This window comes from Dunckerocampus dactyliophorus, chromosome 19, assembly GCF_027744805.1.
Source record: "Dunckerocampus dactyliophorus isolate RoL2022-P2 chromosome 19, RoL_Ddac_1.1, whole genome shotgun sequence".
Taxonomy (NCBI): Eukaryota; Metazoa; Chordata; class Actinopteri; order Syngnathiformes; family Syngnathidae; genus Dunckerocampus; species Dunckerocampus dactyliophorus.
Window position 1 is genome coordinate 1,802,213 of NC_072837.1, and position 16,411 is coordinate 1,818,623.

Here is a 16,411-nt window from a genome sequence, read left to right on the forward strand (position 1 = left end):
AACCCAACAACTGAGAACATGTGCCAAATTTCAAATATCAAGTGGACAGGATAACGTCCAATGTACTGGTACTGGCCATTCTATAATACACACTGACATGTACTTATACTGGAGCAAATAAAGGTTAGTGAGCTTATAATGCTGCAAAATTCACTGGCCATAACCTGCGCAACGTACTGAGGACCAATGCAAGACTTCTAATAAAATATTATCATTTTGGTATGCATTGATTTAGCACTGCACTCCATCATATTAATAGGTGTTAGGTGTTGTAATCTAATTGGCTGGTATCGTAGGATAATATCTGGCCACTCTCATGGAGCTAAATAAGGTCACCAATATATGAGAAACACCTCTCATTATTACACATTGCAGTTCTCTGCCACTTCAAACTGCAATCAAAAACTATGTTTTCAATACAACTTCCGTATTGGAAGGCATCTGGTTTGACTTGCAGAAGTGGGCGTTCCTCTCATCAATGGACCAATCACAGCATTGCATTTGTGAAACTGTACATCTACGGCTAGCGTTATATTAGCTAGTGCGCCTAATTGTATTTGTAGCCAAGTAGGATTACACTTGCGCGACCTTTCCTCAACCTCCTGGCTCACAACTAAGAGCCAATCATAAGCCAATCTCCAGTGACGTCGCCGTAGGCGGGCTATCACACCAGTCGTTCTGCTCCCTCATTGGCCCCTGCCCGCTGAACCCATGCGACGCCAACCAGTCACAGGCGTGGGTCGATCTGGCCTTAGCAGCGAGAGTAGCTTTCTGTATCCTTTTTTGAATGGAGACCCCCCCACACACACGATTACGATTCAGCATTTGATTTTGGAGCAACATGGACGTTCTCAAGTCTCTGGGCCACCCGGAAGAGATTTTCAACCTCTTCAAGTTTAAGATGGGAGGCTGCAGAGCCGTCATGCCCAAATTGGATTACGTGAGTAAAAGGACACAATTCTATAAAATGTCATCTAAAAGCAAAAGGAAGAAGGAGGATGCTTATCTTGTTACAAAATGTTACATAACAAGCCCAGAGAAAGATGCTAGGCGCATGTTTGGCCGCTAATGCCATCGTTTTGAAGCCGACATAAACGGATATGATCAACTACACATTGATAATTAATTAAATGCATCATAATTCTTTGCAACTGGTAATATTTCGTGGAAACGTACTCACAAACTGCATCGTTTGGGTGGATGAGATAAGTAGGTGCAGGTATCTGCTATTACACCAATGTGCCACTAGATGTCCCCATTTGAAAACACTCTGTCCACAGCATAGGTACACCTGGGACACAATCCAATGCAAAGCGGCATTACCAATTATACTAATGCTCACTTTTGATTGACACTGCAAGAGAGAGAATATTAGGATTACCTCTCGTGACGAACGAATGCATTTAGGAACATACAAGTATAAGCAGAGCATTCTCTTTTTACAGTATAATTGTTCATACAGCTCTTGTATTAGAGCGGACGTAGGTAATAATTTGACCAATGAGTGCAAGCGTCAAAGTATGCAAGATTACATTGTAAAAATAGTGAGCTAAACTAGAGGTAACTGTATAAAGAGTGCTACGAATGTGCATGGCGAACTTTTAGCATGGAGCCGTAAACAAACAGCAACCTACCGGAGAGTTGTGTAGGAAGGAGGGGCTCTACGCTACACACACACGCTATGCACAAAGTTTAGTTTAGCGCCCCCCCTCCAAGGTTGAAGCTCACCTCGCCCAGCTGCTCGTCTTCGTCGAAACGTCCAGTCCAAAGCCCAGCCGCGGCGTTCTCGTCGTCGTCGAGCTCCTCGCATGGCCGCCGGAGCGTGCTGCAAGTGTCCCATCTCTCTGTCCGTGTTCAAGCGCTCTCTCTCGGTAGCACCGCGGGGCTCAACGCCCGCCCATCCTCGCTCCCTCCTGGCGGGCTGGAGACTCGGAGAGCGGGGCCTACAAGAGGCCGCCCGGCCCTCAAGCGCCCTCAGACCAGCGGGGTTCAGTCGACACACGGCCTTCTTTTGTCTGTCCTGCCAGGAGTCCATGAGCGAGAGCCTGAGGACGTGTTATGTGTACCTCAATCAAACCAGCAGGAGTTTTGCAGCTGTCATTCAGGCCTTGGATGGGGAGCTAAGGTGAGTACACAAACTATTGTGACTTCCCGCAAGGGGTGTGTCCCCATGGTCTGCAAGCCCGTCGTGTCATCCTTAGGACAATACAGACTACTGTAGTCAAAGTTTAATTTGTCAATCAAATTTAACAGCGTGTAAGTAAGTAAGGGCTAATCAAGTAAATTGTTCTGGGGGAGGGGGGTGTCACAATTTTAGAAAGCCAAGGACTGGGGGGGGGGGTTCTCCCTTCACCATCTGCCATACCTCCACATTTTTAGAAGTCATGAATTCCAAACCTGGCAATAAGTTCACACTAGTCTAAGATGTATATGGCAGGAGCGTGCTGCTGTTTTTAAGGTCATACTGCAAAAATACTAGTCAAAGATCCTCCATATGACAGAAGTGCTGTGTGTTTTTAAGGACCTCCTGCAAAAAATGCTAACCAAAAATCCATGACAGGAGTGCTGTGCTGTTGTAGGACATGAAAAATCTGTATATGTAGTCAAAGTATATGCATACAGTATATAGTGCAGGTGTACCTAATGAAGTGGCCAGTGAGTGGTTAAGACACAAAGGGAAGTCGTCTTCAGCTGTGTGTCTAATTTAAAGTGTGCTCTTTCTGCCACTCTGTAAATCAGCATTCCTGTCCCCGCGACTCTCCCCTCTCATTCAGACACGCCGTTTGCATTTTCTACCTGGTGCTGCGGGCGCTGGACACGGTGGAGGACGACATGAGCATCCCGCTGGACAAGAAGGTCCCCATGCTGAATGATTTCCACACCTACCTGTACCAGGACACCTGGAGCTTCAGCGAGAGCCGGGAGAAAGACCGGAAGGTTTTGGAGGACTTCCCCACGGTCAGTAGGAATTCACCTGACAATATTGTGATTGTAGTTTGCACTGTTCGTTATGTTTTGGTTATGTATTAGACTACATGCAAAATATTAGAAACAGCTCCCAGTGTGTTGCGGTGCTGTTGTACATCACTGCAAACGACAACCACAGCAATAAACATTTTGTTCAATGACAAAAATGTCAGCTTTGTTATATAAAGGCAAGTCATTCTTGTGAATTTGGTGATAAATGTGACAGCCACTTGTGTGTGCCAAGCAGATATCACTGGAATTCCGAAACCTGGCTCAGGAATACAGGGAGGTTATCTCAGATATCTGCCACCGAATGGGAGCAGGAATGGCTGAATTCCTAGAGAAGAACGTGGGCTCCATGAAGGAGTGGGACCAGGTTGGCCTTGTCTTTGTGTTTCTTTCACAAAGCATTCACGCTTCTATGTAAATACACTCACAGTGTGACTGTGTGTGTTTGATAACCACGCGTGCAGTATTGCCACTATGTGGCAGGGCTTGTGGGCATTGGCCTCTCGCGCCTGTTCTCGGCGTCACTGCTGGAGGACCCTGAGGTGGGCTGGGACACGGAGTTAGCAAACTCCATGGGGCTCTTCCTCCAGAAGACCAACATCATCCGAGATTATCTGGAGGACACGCAGGAGGGACGTGCCTTCTGGCCACAAGAGGTGAAAATGCACTTTTTTTTGTGCACCTGTGCATGAGGAGAACATATTTATCTTCTCAAATGTTCACTTCCAGTGAAACCTTAGCATTCACTTGCCTAATAAAATGGTGTGTTGTTTTCATATGGAAGGCATGGAGCCAATTTGCAGGCCGACTGGAGGACTTGGCCCAGCCTGAGAAGCTGGAATCAGCGCTGTCATGTCTCAACCTGCTGGTCACTGATGCTCTGCGCCACGTGCCAGACGTCATCGCCTACCTGACCCGCCTGCGCAACCAGAGCGTCTTCAATTTCTGTGCTATTCCTCAGGTAAGACATACTTTGCCCGCTTACTTTCAACCACCAGGGTTATTCTCACTATTTCTGTTTAAATATACCAATTTAGCCATTCATTGTTTAAGAAAATACTAAATTAAAACATAACTATTGTAAAACTAATTATATTTGTATGCAAAGCTAGACAGCTTCGGGTTAAGAGCGTCCTTGTCTCCCTCTGGCGGCTAGGTGGTGCATTACCGTAAACCCAGCCCCATTATGTTCTTTGAAGTGCAATGTAAATGAACGAATAAAAGTAGACTTGCAGGTTAGTGAATAACAAAGAAATTAAACATCTTTGGAAACAAAACATCTTGCATAAATATTATTGCTTAATAAAACTATGAAATTATGCACATTATTACTGAAACGTCGGTCCTATTAGCAGGGCACATGTGAGACATGGAATATGTCCCAAATGTAATGACTGTACAGTCATTGTGCATGCACACTCATTTCTGCGTAATGTGTAATTCCTTTGTTGACCAGGTGATGGCAATAGCTACACTGTCGACGTGCTACAACAACCCCATGGTGTTCCAGGGAGTGGTAAAGATCCGAAAGGGACAGGCTGTGACTCTCATGATGGAGGCCACTAATATGCGAGCAGTGCAAAACATCATCAGCCAGTACAGCCAAGAGGTGGCCATGTTTTCTGTGTTTCTTTCTATCCACTGTCCTCATGTTTCCAAATGTATTCTTGGGCTCCTCCTGTCTTACCGCTGCACATACGTGCATAAATACCAACAACAGTATGCTCTGTGCTCTCAGAAAAACGATGATGGTGGTTCTTAGAGTCAGAACAGAGTTGGGTAAGACAGCATTCCAGTATGCTGCACCCTGTGCATGAAATGACTTGCAAAATGACTTAAATTGATCTGAACTTGTGACTTGAGGAGAATTGAAATCTAGTTTAAAGAACGTAAAATAAATGAGCTCGGTAAATGTGTCTGTTTTTAAATTGTGTCTTATGCTGTTGTCTTGGCCAGGTCACTCTTGGAAAAGAGGTTTACCTGGTTAAATCAAGGATAGATGTGTTTACTCAACTTTAAAACTTGCTGGCTTTTCCTTTCCAGATTTTTCACAAGGTCTCCCTCACTGACCCGTCACGGGACAAGACCCTGCGCATCCTGGCCCTGATCAGAGAGAAGTCGCAGTCCAGCATCCCCATCAGGAGCCACCACCTGTCGCCCATGTACCTGTCGGCCGCCATGCTGCTGGCCGCCGTCAGCTGGCAGTACCTCAGTGCCACAGCGGCGCAGGCACAGGGCGACATGCAGGGACAGTAAATGCCCCCCATACAGACTTATTACACCTCCTTCACTGCTGTGGGGGTCCACTTCACCTGTGAATGGTAGAAGCACAACAGCAAATAAGCACTAGCACGTGAATTCATTGTTTACACACAGTTGTGTGTGGGTAAAATCACCAGCATAGAATGGATTCTTGCTGTTAGGCGTTTATGTTCATTTGGTTTTGCTTCATTTGTAATCATTTTCTCCCTTTATGTTTAAATAGTGATGTGATATAAGGGAAAACACTTCATGAACCAAAATTCATTTGTTTCGCATTTCATCTTATTTTGCTCAAATGAAGTTGAAAGCTAAGAATATACTGTATATTGCAAGGCATCCCCTCTGTGTTTGTTCCAGCTCCTTGGAGATTCATTCTCATAGGGTTTTATGTAAAGGGGGTGATATAAAAAAAAAAAAAAAAGACTGCGTAAATGTATTTGTACATTTATGTATTCTGAAGCTGCTAGTGAAGTGTCCTTAATAGAGCTTTGGTGAGTTGAGTTTTTTTTTTTTTTGTAAAGGAAAAAACCCAGAAACCCAGAGCCAAAGTACACTATACAAACATTGCTATGTAATGTGAACAATAGATTTATATGAATATATTGCAGCAAATAAAATGGTGAGAGGATGTAAACACATTGGTTTGAAGTATTTTTTTTACAATTGGGAGCATTAGTGGAGGACTTTTTAAGGTTTTGGTGGAACACATAGGACTATGGATTTTTGGTTTGGAATTATATTTGGTGCATGGCGCCTTTTAGGGCCGTGCCATATGACAATCTATTCATTAAACCAGCGTGTGACTCAGTGACGTGCAGCTTATAAAAATAACAGTAAAAAGTCAGAGCATTTGTTTTTTTTTAATGTATTTTGTCTCGGCTAAGCAAGGACACTGACTGACACCACACAGGTAAACTTCTTATCTATCTGATTATTGGTTGAATTCAATGTTACATTTGTCTTATCTAAGCTTTCATAATATTTTTAATGATTTTAATTGGAGAAATAAAAGTCCTCAATACAAGTCAATGTTAAGGATTCTGCCATTGCCGAATATTTTGTCAAATGTTGATATTGTTGCTGCTTTAATCGTGTATTTAATGGAGACAATTTAATTTAACATCAATTCATACAATGAAAGCATGTAATAGATGAACACTAGTTCAAACTCTCAGCATGCTAATACAGGATACTACAATAAATATGCAATGTCTGTAATTTATCATTCATTTATATATATATATATATACCCACATTATGGCAATACATGACATCTATGCTGTAGAAAAAATATATGATTATGTCAATAATACATGTAATACTAGTAGATATTTTGATTAAGTATCATTATGTGCTGAGCAAATGATAAAAAAAAAATATATAAAAGTACAATATTAGAAAAGTAATGCCTTCCACCCTAAAAACTGCATACACTTCATCTATAATATAAATAATCACTATTGCAAGTAGTCATGTCAAAAATGGTTTGAGCTAAAACCCTAAGGGAAACCCTTCATTAGAGGAACCTGGTGACCAGGGGGTGTCACAACATCTCGTGTCACAAGATCTCGCTAGATTAAAACGTTCAGGAAAAAAAAAGTCTCGTGGGGCACTCGGCCTGGGACGATAATAAAGTCATGAATTAATCAGACAATAAATGAAAGTGAATCAATCATTTTGCCAGGCTCGATATATCGCCATGTGCATGCGTGTCTGTTTTCCTCATCTCCCGCCTCCAAACAGGCAGGAAGAAGGTTCACTCTGTGCACTGGTTTCAGCACCTTCATGCGTTTGTTCCATAGAAATGATGAGCTGCATGTTGATGAAATAATGCGATTAAAAACAGCGTTGCGTGTTGTTGCAGGATGCGTTCACTTGCCCTCCTTTTTGTCGCGGTGTCCGTCACCTGGGCTGACTTTTCACCTCTCTCCATGGAGATGATAACGGCTATCAACAAGGCCAACACCACCTGGAAGGTGGGGACATTTGAGTGATTGCATTTGCTACGGTGACTGCAGCTAATCTCCTCTGTGTGCTCCAGGCAGGGCAGAACTTTCAAAAGGTTGATATCAGCTATGTGAAGGGGCTGTGTGGTACCATACTGAATGCAGCCAACGCACCAAAAATGTAACTTTCATCTAAAAAACATCTATAAATCTGTGTGTGTGTGGTGGATCATATGACCTGCTCAGTTGACTATCAGCAGGTGCTTCTTATCTGCAAAGCTCCATCATTGTCCTCTCTCTCTCTCTCTCTCTCTTTCGTTCAGAGTTCACGACATTGAAGGCATAAAACTTCCAGACAGTTTTGACGCACGCCAGCAGTGGCCCAAGTGTCCCACTGTCAAGCAGATCCGAGACCAGGGCTCCTGCGGGTCCTGCTGGGTAAAGGAGAGAATAAAAAACAAGCAAACAAAACCCCTTTTTGAATAGAGCAAACATGTAGTAGTGCTGTGGTTTTTTTGGAACAGGCCTTTGGGGCAGCTGAGGCAATATCGGACAGACTATGCATCCACAGTGGTGGGAAAATCTCTGTGGAGATCTCAGCAGAAGATCTTCTCTCCTGCTGTGATGAATGCGGGATGGGGTGAGGGAGACAAGTCCAGCTGCACAATGTGGACAAAAGTATTGGGTCAAACACAGGCAGGCAAAATGGAGCAGCGATAAGACGTGACACTGTTCTGGGGAAACCTTGCTATGCTGTTGCAAGATTGAGCGAGCACCAAGGAGCCTCAGCTGAAACCTTACATAATTGACACTTTTGACTAATTTGGGCTCCTTGTCCTGAATTACACCGGTTTTTAGGAAGTGCATAGAGACTAAAAGTCAGCTATATTTTCTCCAATAGTGAAGTGTGCAGTTGCCGCATGGCTGTGAGACAATGCCAAAGAGCATTTTGCATATTTTATTATTGATTTGTTTCTTTTTCAACCCACTTTTCAGTGTTTTTCAAAATCTTGTTGTTTTTTTAACCAAAGAACTGTTAGCTCATGCTGCTAGCTGGGAGACGCTAACCAAATTAGAATGTGGTGTACTGAACCCAGCTAGCTTGTTGGAAACGTGTTTATAGCCGAGCACAGCGCAAAAGTAGGTCGCAGAGCAGTTTTTAGTTGGTCATGGGTCTTCATCTGGGGAAAGAGATAAAAAATAATGTCTGTGAATGCATCTCACGTTCTCGTCTGCACTGTTCGCTTGCTACGCCGCCCTGAGGTGCATGCCATGCTTCTGGGCAGTGGTCAGGCTTGAGTCCGTCCAACACATATTAATTGAGGCCCGGAATCTATTTGGTATGTCACTTGTTTGTGTTTGTAGGTGTTTTGGTGGCTTTCCCTCCGCTGCTTGGGACTTCTGGGTAAAGACGGGCCTTGTGACCGGCGGCCTCTACAACTCCAAAGTGGGTAAGTTCATCCCAGACGTGATGAAGACCAGACTCAGTTTTCTCTCGACTTCACGGTGACCGCGTGCAGGCTGCCGTCCATACTCCCTGGCCCCGTGTGAGCATCACGTCAATGGAACGCGTCCTCTATGTCAGGGCGAGGAGGACACTCCCAAATGTGTGGAGCAGTGCATTGACGGGTACTCGCTGTCTTATCCCAAGGACAAGCACTTTGGTATGGAGGCCAAGTACAACACAGCACAATATTTTATACCATGCTAATTCCATGTATTCATCCTGGCATCCACGTCTTCCACCACAGGAAGACGGGCGTATAGCGTCTCTTCCAAGCAGGAGCAGATCATGAAGGAGCTTTACGCGAATGGACCTGTGGAGGCTGCTTTCACTGTCTATGCGGATTTTCCTCTGTACAAGACTGGTGAGTTTACTCGGGGGCTGATTTTGTGTGGCACAGTGCCCCACCACATCCAGCAGATGGCGCTGTGGTGGAAAAAAAACATTGTAGTTCATAGTTAATAAAAAAGTAGTGGAGTTAACAATGAGATTAGTGTGGATAAATAAACGTGCTTCATAATGTTTGTATATTAGAGTCATTTGTTCTCCCTGTCCCTTCTCTGCAACGAGGCAGTGACTAGCAACAAATGCCCAATAAAACAAAGACTTACTGTACCATTATGCATTGCACTGTATCTCTTAGGTGTGTACCAGCATGTGACAGGGGAGATGCTGGGGGGCCACGCCATCAAGCTTCTAGGCTGGGGGCAGGAGGATGGGACACCTTACTGGCTGGCAGCCAACTCCTGGAACAGTGACTGGGGGGACAAAGGTATGCAAAGATCATCAAATTCAAATAACGGATAAAGATGTGGTGGTCTGAAATCACGTTTGTTTTCACCTTAAAAGGTTTTTTCAAGATCAAGCGTGGAAGTGATGAATGCGGGATCGAGTCGGAGGTGGTGGCAGGAATCCCGCTCAACTAGATTTTGAGAGTGAATATTAAGCATCATGAGTTTAAAAGCATGAATTTAGGATACTTTTGCACATTATTTTCTGACTTTTTACAGTAGTTTACACATTTTATAGTTGCTGTGTCTGAAAGTGCGCAACCACAAATCTTTCACACCATTTAAAGCCGATGCAGTGGTTTGCTTTCACGTTTTACTAGCGTCACCCAATGAGCCACTTGTCGACAAAACATGCCGTAAGGCACATATAATAATGATGCTACAGATCATATTAGCTACAAAAGTAATAAAAATACTGTTTTGATTGAGGATGATAATTACTTGACATTTCCTTTAATTGACACAATGCAGAAAACTGCAAACTCCCACATGTCACTACACCTTCACTGAAGCCAACAAAACATGCATGCATAGTAATGATTCTATAGTTTAGAACCAGGGGGTCAAACTCATTTTCATTGATGAAATAACTTGCTTTGAAATGAGAAGTCAAGGTGACAAACTGATATTCAATGATACCACTACAAAAAATGCTTGGAATATCCTGTTGCAGGATCAGTTAATATTAAAGTTTAAAAGAACTGCATGCAGTACAATTTTTCTGTCAAAATGAAAGAACAAATATGTTGAGTCAGAAAAAGGTGAAGTGCATTTCTGACACTTTTTTTCCAGGCTTTTGCGGGCCACATAAAACGATGTAGCGGGCCAGATCTGGCCCCCAGGCATTAAGTTTGACACCTGAGGAGTAATTGTGATACTCTTGCAACTGGGGATGACAATTAGGTTATATGTCCACTGATTAAACCATTTTCATTGAGGAAAACCTAGAAAGAGTGCAAAGTTACACAATCTGGTCACAGTCTTTCTCTCTTGAGCATAACTTTTAAATATAAAATCATATTATTTCATATAATTATTATAATACTCAGCGCATGCGCATCTGACATTGCTACCGTTCGAACACATGGGCTCAATTCGCACACTTCGACTATGGTGTGTTGGCCACTAGACGTCAGTAATGTTCCATTATTGAGACTTTGAGCCATGGCATGTCAGATACAGTATGTTTTTGGCTTCTCTGTCCTTGTGACTCCGTTTTAACAACTTTTCTTATGTTTAGAATACAGTCAATAAACTGGAAGATAACTAGTTAGCTCGCTAGCTTGCTAATGGTTAAAGTCATGGCTGACTTGTGTCTCTGCAGGGATCTGCTACCCTGCACATTACACTTGAGCTGGAGTGTAAAGGTGACTATAGGGGTGTTATTTCATGTCTACAGGGCTTTAACGATGGGAAAGATTTTATTTAGGAAGTCATAAACAGGCTTTCTATGCTCCAACTATGAAAATATTCCATTTATTAATATTGAACCCACATGATCGTTCACTTATAGTTGCCCTCAATACGCCCCAAATGGTGAGTGTGCAGACTTGAACCCTAACCCGACCGCCCTAATTGTCGCCATCATGGTTACGTAGCGGGAGGGGAGGGACTGGAGTTGCTGCATTTCGCATTTCAAAACGGCACTTGTCAAAATCTACGCCCTCAGGACAAAAGTACAGTACGTAGTTTACATTGTACTGAATACAGAGTGAAGCATACTGACGGAAGTATTTGATTTGAGACACACAGTGATTGTATTTGAAAGCATTGCCAAGCAGGAAGTTGACGCTACCGGCATCGTCACGGCTGCGCGGGGAGTGCTTTAAACGTTTAAGGTGCACAATGAGGGCAGGTCATGAGTCGTTTCTGGCCTGCGACGCGTGAGTAAAATCGAGTGCGGTTCGTTGCTGAGCGGTAGCCACGGTTAGGTCGCCGGCATGCTTCTGTCTCTGCTGGATCTGTGGACAGCCTATTGGGAGTTTGTCGCCTCCAGAGCTGACACCGTGCTCGTATGCTCGCTCACGGCCGCACTCTGCTACCTGTGGGGCCGCAAGAGCCAGGTGAGTTACCGCCTGTACACATCCACAACAACTGACTTATTTATTGGTGTGATTATGTTGCCCTGTGTCACGACACAGGATACGCTCTCTCTGTTTTACACCACCTGCAATCGTTTATATCAACACTGCACAATTTATATAATATGTGTAAACCCAGTCCTCTATTTCAGGGGTAGGGAACCTGTGGCTCGGGAGCCAGATATGGCTCTTTTGATGATTGATTGATTTCTTAACACGATAAAAATGTATATGTATTTATAGTTTTGGCTCACATTTTAAAGTAAAACATTATGGAAATCACAATGTTAAAAATACCATTCAAAATATAAAACTTTCTTATGCATTTTAATCCATTTTATCTGGGTGGCCAGAGCCAATGCCAGCTGTCCTTCCAATATTTTCCAGGTCAAACACCAAAACTCGATTATTACTGGATAATGCGGTAGCCTACCTGGGTCATTGAGAGGTCAAGAAGTAAACGTCCCTCCTTTTAATCAAATAGTCAGCTAGCTAATTCTGCAAAGCCAACCCTTTTGGTGAAGAAGATTGCGAAAAGAAAGGTACGGATTATGGTGCAAAACCATGCAGCACCACAAGTCGCATTAATGGTCAGAAGTATTTTGTTTATTATTGGATCGCTTCAGTATAACAATGTTATTAAAAAGAATAAATTCAGAGACTTATTGTATTCTACAATTGTTGGCCTTGCTTCAAAATGCACGCTTTTAGTTGTATTCAATGTTAAAAAATATGATATGGCTCTCACAGGAATACATTTTAAAATATGTGTCTTTCATGCCTCTCTTAGCCAAAAAGGCTCCCGACCCCTGCTCTATATGCACACTGATTTAGTGGTATTAAAGTTAACAACCTGGCTGCAACTTAAAAAGAAACAATGTGTTCCAACAGCGGTATAAATGTCAATGGGGAATTCAAACTTGCTCTCCCACTTGTCAAATTAATTTGAAAAGGAGTGCATGAGGAAAAGCTACAGGTCATTTATGTGACAAACATTAGGACATGCCCTATTTCCCCAAATGCATCTTCCAGCTGAATAAATAAACATCTCACCTTGAAGAGCAGTTGCCGCCTCCGGATAACCTTTACCATGACATATGTGAAGCATGTAGAGCAGACGTGGCATCCGTAAAGCTGAAGTTTGCAATGAAGATTAAAGAGATGGTGTGTCTTCTTTCAGAGGCCCATCCTGGTGTGCAGCAAGGCTTTCCATGGTTTCCTCCAGCAGCACTGTCCCGTGGTGATGGAGAGCTTCAGTCCAACGCCGTGGTGCTGGGGAGGCCGCCTTCAAACCGTGGTCTCTTACTTCATCAAGTCCAGACCTTCCGTGACCTATCGCAAGTAGGTCCAAATCCATCCTGTAAAGACTGTGCTCCTCTTGTTTTAACATGTTGTTTTGTCACACAGTGCGCGTATCCGCACGGCTGATGGTGGTCAGATATCCCTTGACTGGGTGGACAATCACACCAGCGCCGCCTACCCAGAATCGTCCACCCGACCCACGGTGCTCCTCCTCCCGGGCTTGACGGGGAACAGCCAGCAACCTTATGTGCTCCATGCTATCAAGCAGGCCATGAGCCATGGCTACAGGTTGGCAGATATTTGTTGTGTTCATATTGTGAATATAGGCAAGAAGTGTTACATGATAAAGATCCTGTCCTTCTAGATGTGTGGTCTTCAACAACAGAGGCTTTGGAGGGGAAGAGCTGCTTGTAAGTCCTCTCGTTAACTAATATAGCAAAAAAAATGTTGTATAGGTTATCGTTGTAGTTTTCAATTAATACTGAGAGCTGTTTCCAATATTGGGGTGACTGAGCTCAATGGAAGGGACAAATACAGTAACAGCTCTCAATAAACTATCCATGCGACGCGCTGCAACTCATTAAATACCAGAATAAAGCCATACCAACAAGTCCTAATTTAGCAAGAATAAGTTGTAATCTTAAAGGTCATATTACAAAATAAAGTTGGAATTTTATGAGAATTCCTATTTGTAATTGTAAAAGAACATGGTTAGTTGTAAAACAGTTTACCATAAGTTTGCAAGATAATTACTTTGCAAGGAAAAAAGTTGTAATATGAAATTAAATGGCTTTATATGATGGAAAAGTCATTCAAAGAGGGAAAAAAATCTGTAATTTTAAGGTGAAATTTTTTTTTTTAAGTAATATCACAGCAAATAAATGGCAACATTAAAAAAAAAAAAATATTTTGGCCCCGTCTGACAAAATACTTTTTTTTTTTTAAACAATTCTAACAATTTGAGTCCGTTTGTTAATCCGCTGCTGAAAGTAGTCCACAACAAATGCACTGCTAACTGTATTTGTATTGTCCCTCCTCTTGTGTCCCTTAGACCCCAAAGACATTCTGTGCTGCCAACACCTCAGATCTGGAACAAGTGGTGCTCCATGTCAAAACCCTCTACCCACAAGCCCCGATATTTGGTGCTGGTGTCTCTATGGGAGGGTGAGTGGTCGCAGTCTTCTGCTAATGCATGAATTGTCTGTCTACCAAGCCATCTGTTTTGCATGTGCAGAATGTTATTGCTGAACTACTTGGGCCGTAAGGGCTCAGAGTCTGGGATTGTGGCGGGTTTGACCGTCTCCGTCCCCTGGGATGCGCTCAAGTCCAACGCCTCCATGGAGGAACATCTCAACTGGCTGCTCTTCAACAAACGACTCACGCACGAACTATGTAATGCTGTCCTCAGGTCAGTTTAAATGTTTTATTTGAATGGTTTTGAATAGTGAAGTAACTGGGAGAGGGAAGTCTGGGCTTCCCTGCTTAGGCTGCTGCCACCGCGACCCGACCTCGGATAAGCGGAAGAAGATGGATGGATGTCGACTGGGAGTCATGCCAATATTCAGGAATATTCAGATATCACGTTGGCTGTTCGGCAGCAGTAAACAACCAGTTATTTCTGGTCACGCGACGGGGCGGTGACGTCATCGTTAAAAAAAATACCAGTTCAGGGCTCCAGAACGCTGTTGCCTGTGGATGAAAGGCTAAAGCGATAAAATACATTACCGTAACGTTTCCACCTGAAAATGTTCCTGTGTGGACAGGCCTTCAAAATGGGGTCCACGAGTCATAGGTTGGGGGATGGTGATGTTTTTTCTTGCAATAAGTGAATTACGTTATGGCATGTCATTAGAAAGTGCTTAACTGGGAGTAGGAACCGCTTGGCTAATAAAAACAAACTCTCCCTTACATTACGGTTAGTGAATTTAAAATGACATTATTGTGACGCAGCAGGTAAGTGGCTCATTTAGCTCGGGACACACAACTCCTGCTCTTGGTCTGCAGTCAATATAATAATAGACAAATATTGAAGTTCATCCACTTCATCAAAGGATGCAAAGGCCAAAGCGGTTAAGCTTGGAAAGCACGTGTGAAATATAAATACTTCTTATGGCATCTAGTACAAATGGCAGGATTTGGGAAAATATTCTCTCCTGTAAGGAGTCTGTGGTGCCAAAAGTTTAAGAACCCCTGGTTTAGAACACTTGGACTATAAAGCTGTTGAACTATGTCTTCCAGGCACAGGGAGATTCTGGAGAAAGTAGTGGACATTGAGAACGTCCTCCAGGTAGAAAACATTTCTTGACTGTCACACTTCCAGTCTCTAGATTGTTAATCCTAGTCATCCTATTCAAAGGCCCGTACTATCAGGGAATTTGATGAACGCTTTACCACACTGCTGTTTGGCTATAAGACATGCTCAGAATACTACTACGATGCCAGCCCCGACAAAAAACTGCCTTATATTGCCGTGCCCATCTTGTGTCTCAACGCGGCCGACGACCCCTTCTCTCCGCAACATGGTCAGTTTTGGAGGACGATTATGATGTGTGTTAGTATTCACTAAATCTAATTCTAGTTTCCTTTCATCACAGCCTTCCCAGTGGCCATAGCCCAGGAACTGCCCAATGTGGCGCTTTTGGTGACATCCCACGGTGGACACATAGCCTTCCTGGAGGGCTGGTTCCCGCGTGGCGAGACTTACATGGAACGTGTGTTCAATCAGTTCATCCACGCGGCCTTGGAACACCCACAAGATATCAGGAAAGCATGCGGCCTGGAGCAGGAGCAGGAACCGGAGCAGACATGCTTAGTCTCTGCTTGATTAACATGATTGAGTCGTGCTATAGCACAAAAACACAACCGTGGAAGTGCTTGGGTTTTTTCTTCCTCTCCAAAGAACTGTAATGAAGAATAACACCATGACAAGTGTGATCTACCTCAATACCTCACTATTCAGGATACTGTGACCCAGTGACGCAGCTACGGGGCGGCCACTGGTCACTCTCTGGCCACCCTACTGGCCATCTAGACATTTCAGGTATCAACTTATTGCCACCCCTGAGTAATAGTCTCACATTGGTCCCCCAATGAAAAATGTCTACCTCCGCCACTGTTCCGACCCTCCTTGGCTGCCTCATAAGTACATAACGTGATTTATTTTTAATTACTTCATTTGCTATCTCAAATATTTAAAGATGTTTATCATGGAATGAAGTCTTGTTGTTTGTGCACTTGTTTCCCCTTTTGGGTCGTCAATTTTCATTGAAATCGATAATTCATCATTGCATTTTGTCTTTTTATTTAATTTTATTCTCACCAGAACTAAATATAAATTTATTACTTTAAGATGGTCTAGTTTCGTATAGCATAAATTTATTTAAGATGGTCTAGTTTCGTATGTCTTAATGATTGTTTACAGTGCTACATTTGTAATGTAATATTTTGTCATTAAATTGTGCAGGTCATTGAGCTAAAACGAAGGGGGAGTCTTTTCACTACACGTTCTAACATTTACTGTAGACCAATAGCTAAACATGCATGTCCAAG

General features: G+C 43.2%; 4 protein-coding genes across 6 annotated transcripts in view; 3 read left to right on the forward strand and 1 right to left on the reverse strand.

The window, feature by feature from the left end:
- Positions 1-2,137, reverse strand: part of LOC129172148 (nuclear receptor coactivator 7) — a 45,338-nt gene extending 43,201 nt beyond the window's left edge. Inside the window, exon 1 of the mRNA XM_054761606.1 lies at positions 1,729-2,137. The gene's annotated coding sequence lies outside the window, so the exon portion shown is untranslated. The remainder of the gene's footprint in view (positions 1-1,728) is intronic.
- Positions 723-5,872, forward strand: fdft1 (farnesyl-diphosphate farnesyltransferase 1). 2 transcript variants are annotated; one of them, XM_054761609.1, is made up of 8 exons: positions 723-940; positions 2,028-2,125; positions 2,775-2,958; positions 3,215-3,343; positions 3,441-3,632; positions 3,761-3,937; positions 4,433-4,585; positions 5,020-5,872. In XM_054761609.1, exons 1-8 carry the CDS (start codon positions 842-844, stop codon positions 5,230-5,232), a joined length of 1,245 nt encoding a protein of 414 aa, XP_054617584.1. In that variant the 5' UTR covers positions 723-841; the 3' UTR covers positions 5,233-5,872. The 2 variants fall into 2 exon arrangements, with proteins under 2 accessions (XP_054617584.1, XP_054617583.1); XM_054761608.1 differs by having other exon boundaries at positions 768-2,125.
- Positions 5,873-7,103: 1,231 nt separating this feature from the next.
- On the forward strand, positions 7,104-9,676 carry ctsbb (cathepsin Bb). Its single transcript, XM_054761820.1, has 9 exons — positions 7,104-7,214; positions 7,280-7,365; positions 7,508-7,622; positions 7,709-7,824; positions 8,550-8,635; positions 8,705-8,848; positions 8,936-9,052; positions 9,332-9,460; positions 9,538-9,676. The coding sequence occupies exons 1-9, from the start codon at positions 7,104-7,106 to the stop codon at positions 9,612-9,614; spliced, it is 981 nt and encodes a 326-aa protein (XP_054617795.1). The 3' UTR covers positions 9,615-9,676.
- Positions 9,677-11,201: 1,525 nt separating this feature from the next.
- LOC129172335 (phospholipase ABHD3-like) lies at positions 11,202-16,211 on the forward strand. 2 transcript variants are annotated; one of them, XM_054761955.1, is made up of 9 exons: positions 11,202-11,542; positions 12,741-12,901; positions 12,968-13,150; positions 13,227-13,272; positions 13,914-14,026; positions 14,097-14,270; positions 15,101-15,149; positions 15,219-15,384; positions 15,457-16,211. In XM_054761955.1, the coding sequence occupies exons 1-9, from the start codon at positions 11,420-11,422 to the stop codon at positions 15,684-15,686; spliced, it is 1,245 nt and encodes a 414-aa protein (XP_054617930.1). In that variant the 5' UTR covers positions 11,202-11,419; the 3' UTR covers positions 15,687-16,211. The 2 variants fall into 2 exon arrangements, with proteins under 2 accessions (XP_054617930.1, XP_054617931.1); XM_054761956.1 differs by lacking the exons at positions 15,101-15,149; positions 15,219-15,384.
- The last annotated feature ends 200 nt before the right edge of the window (positions 16,212-16,411 follow it).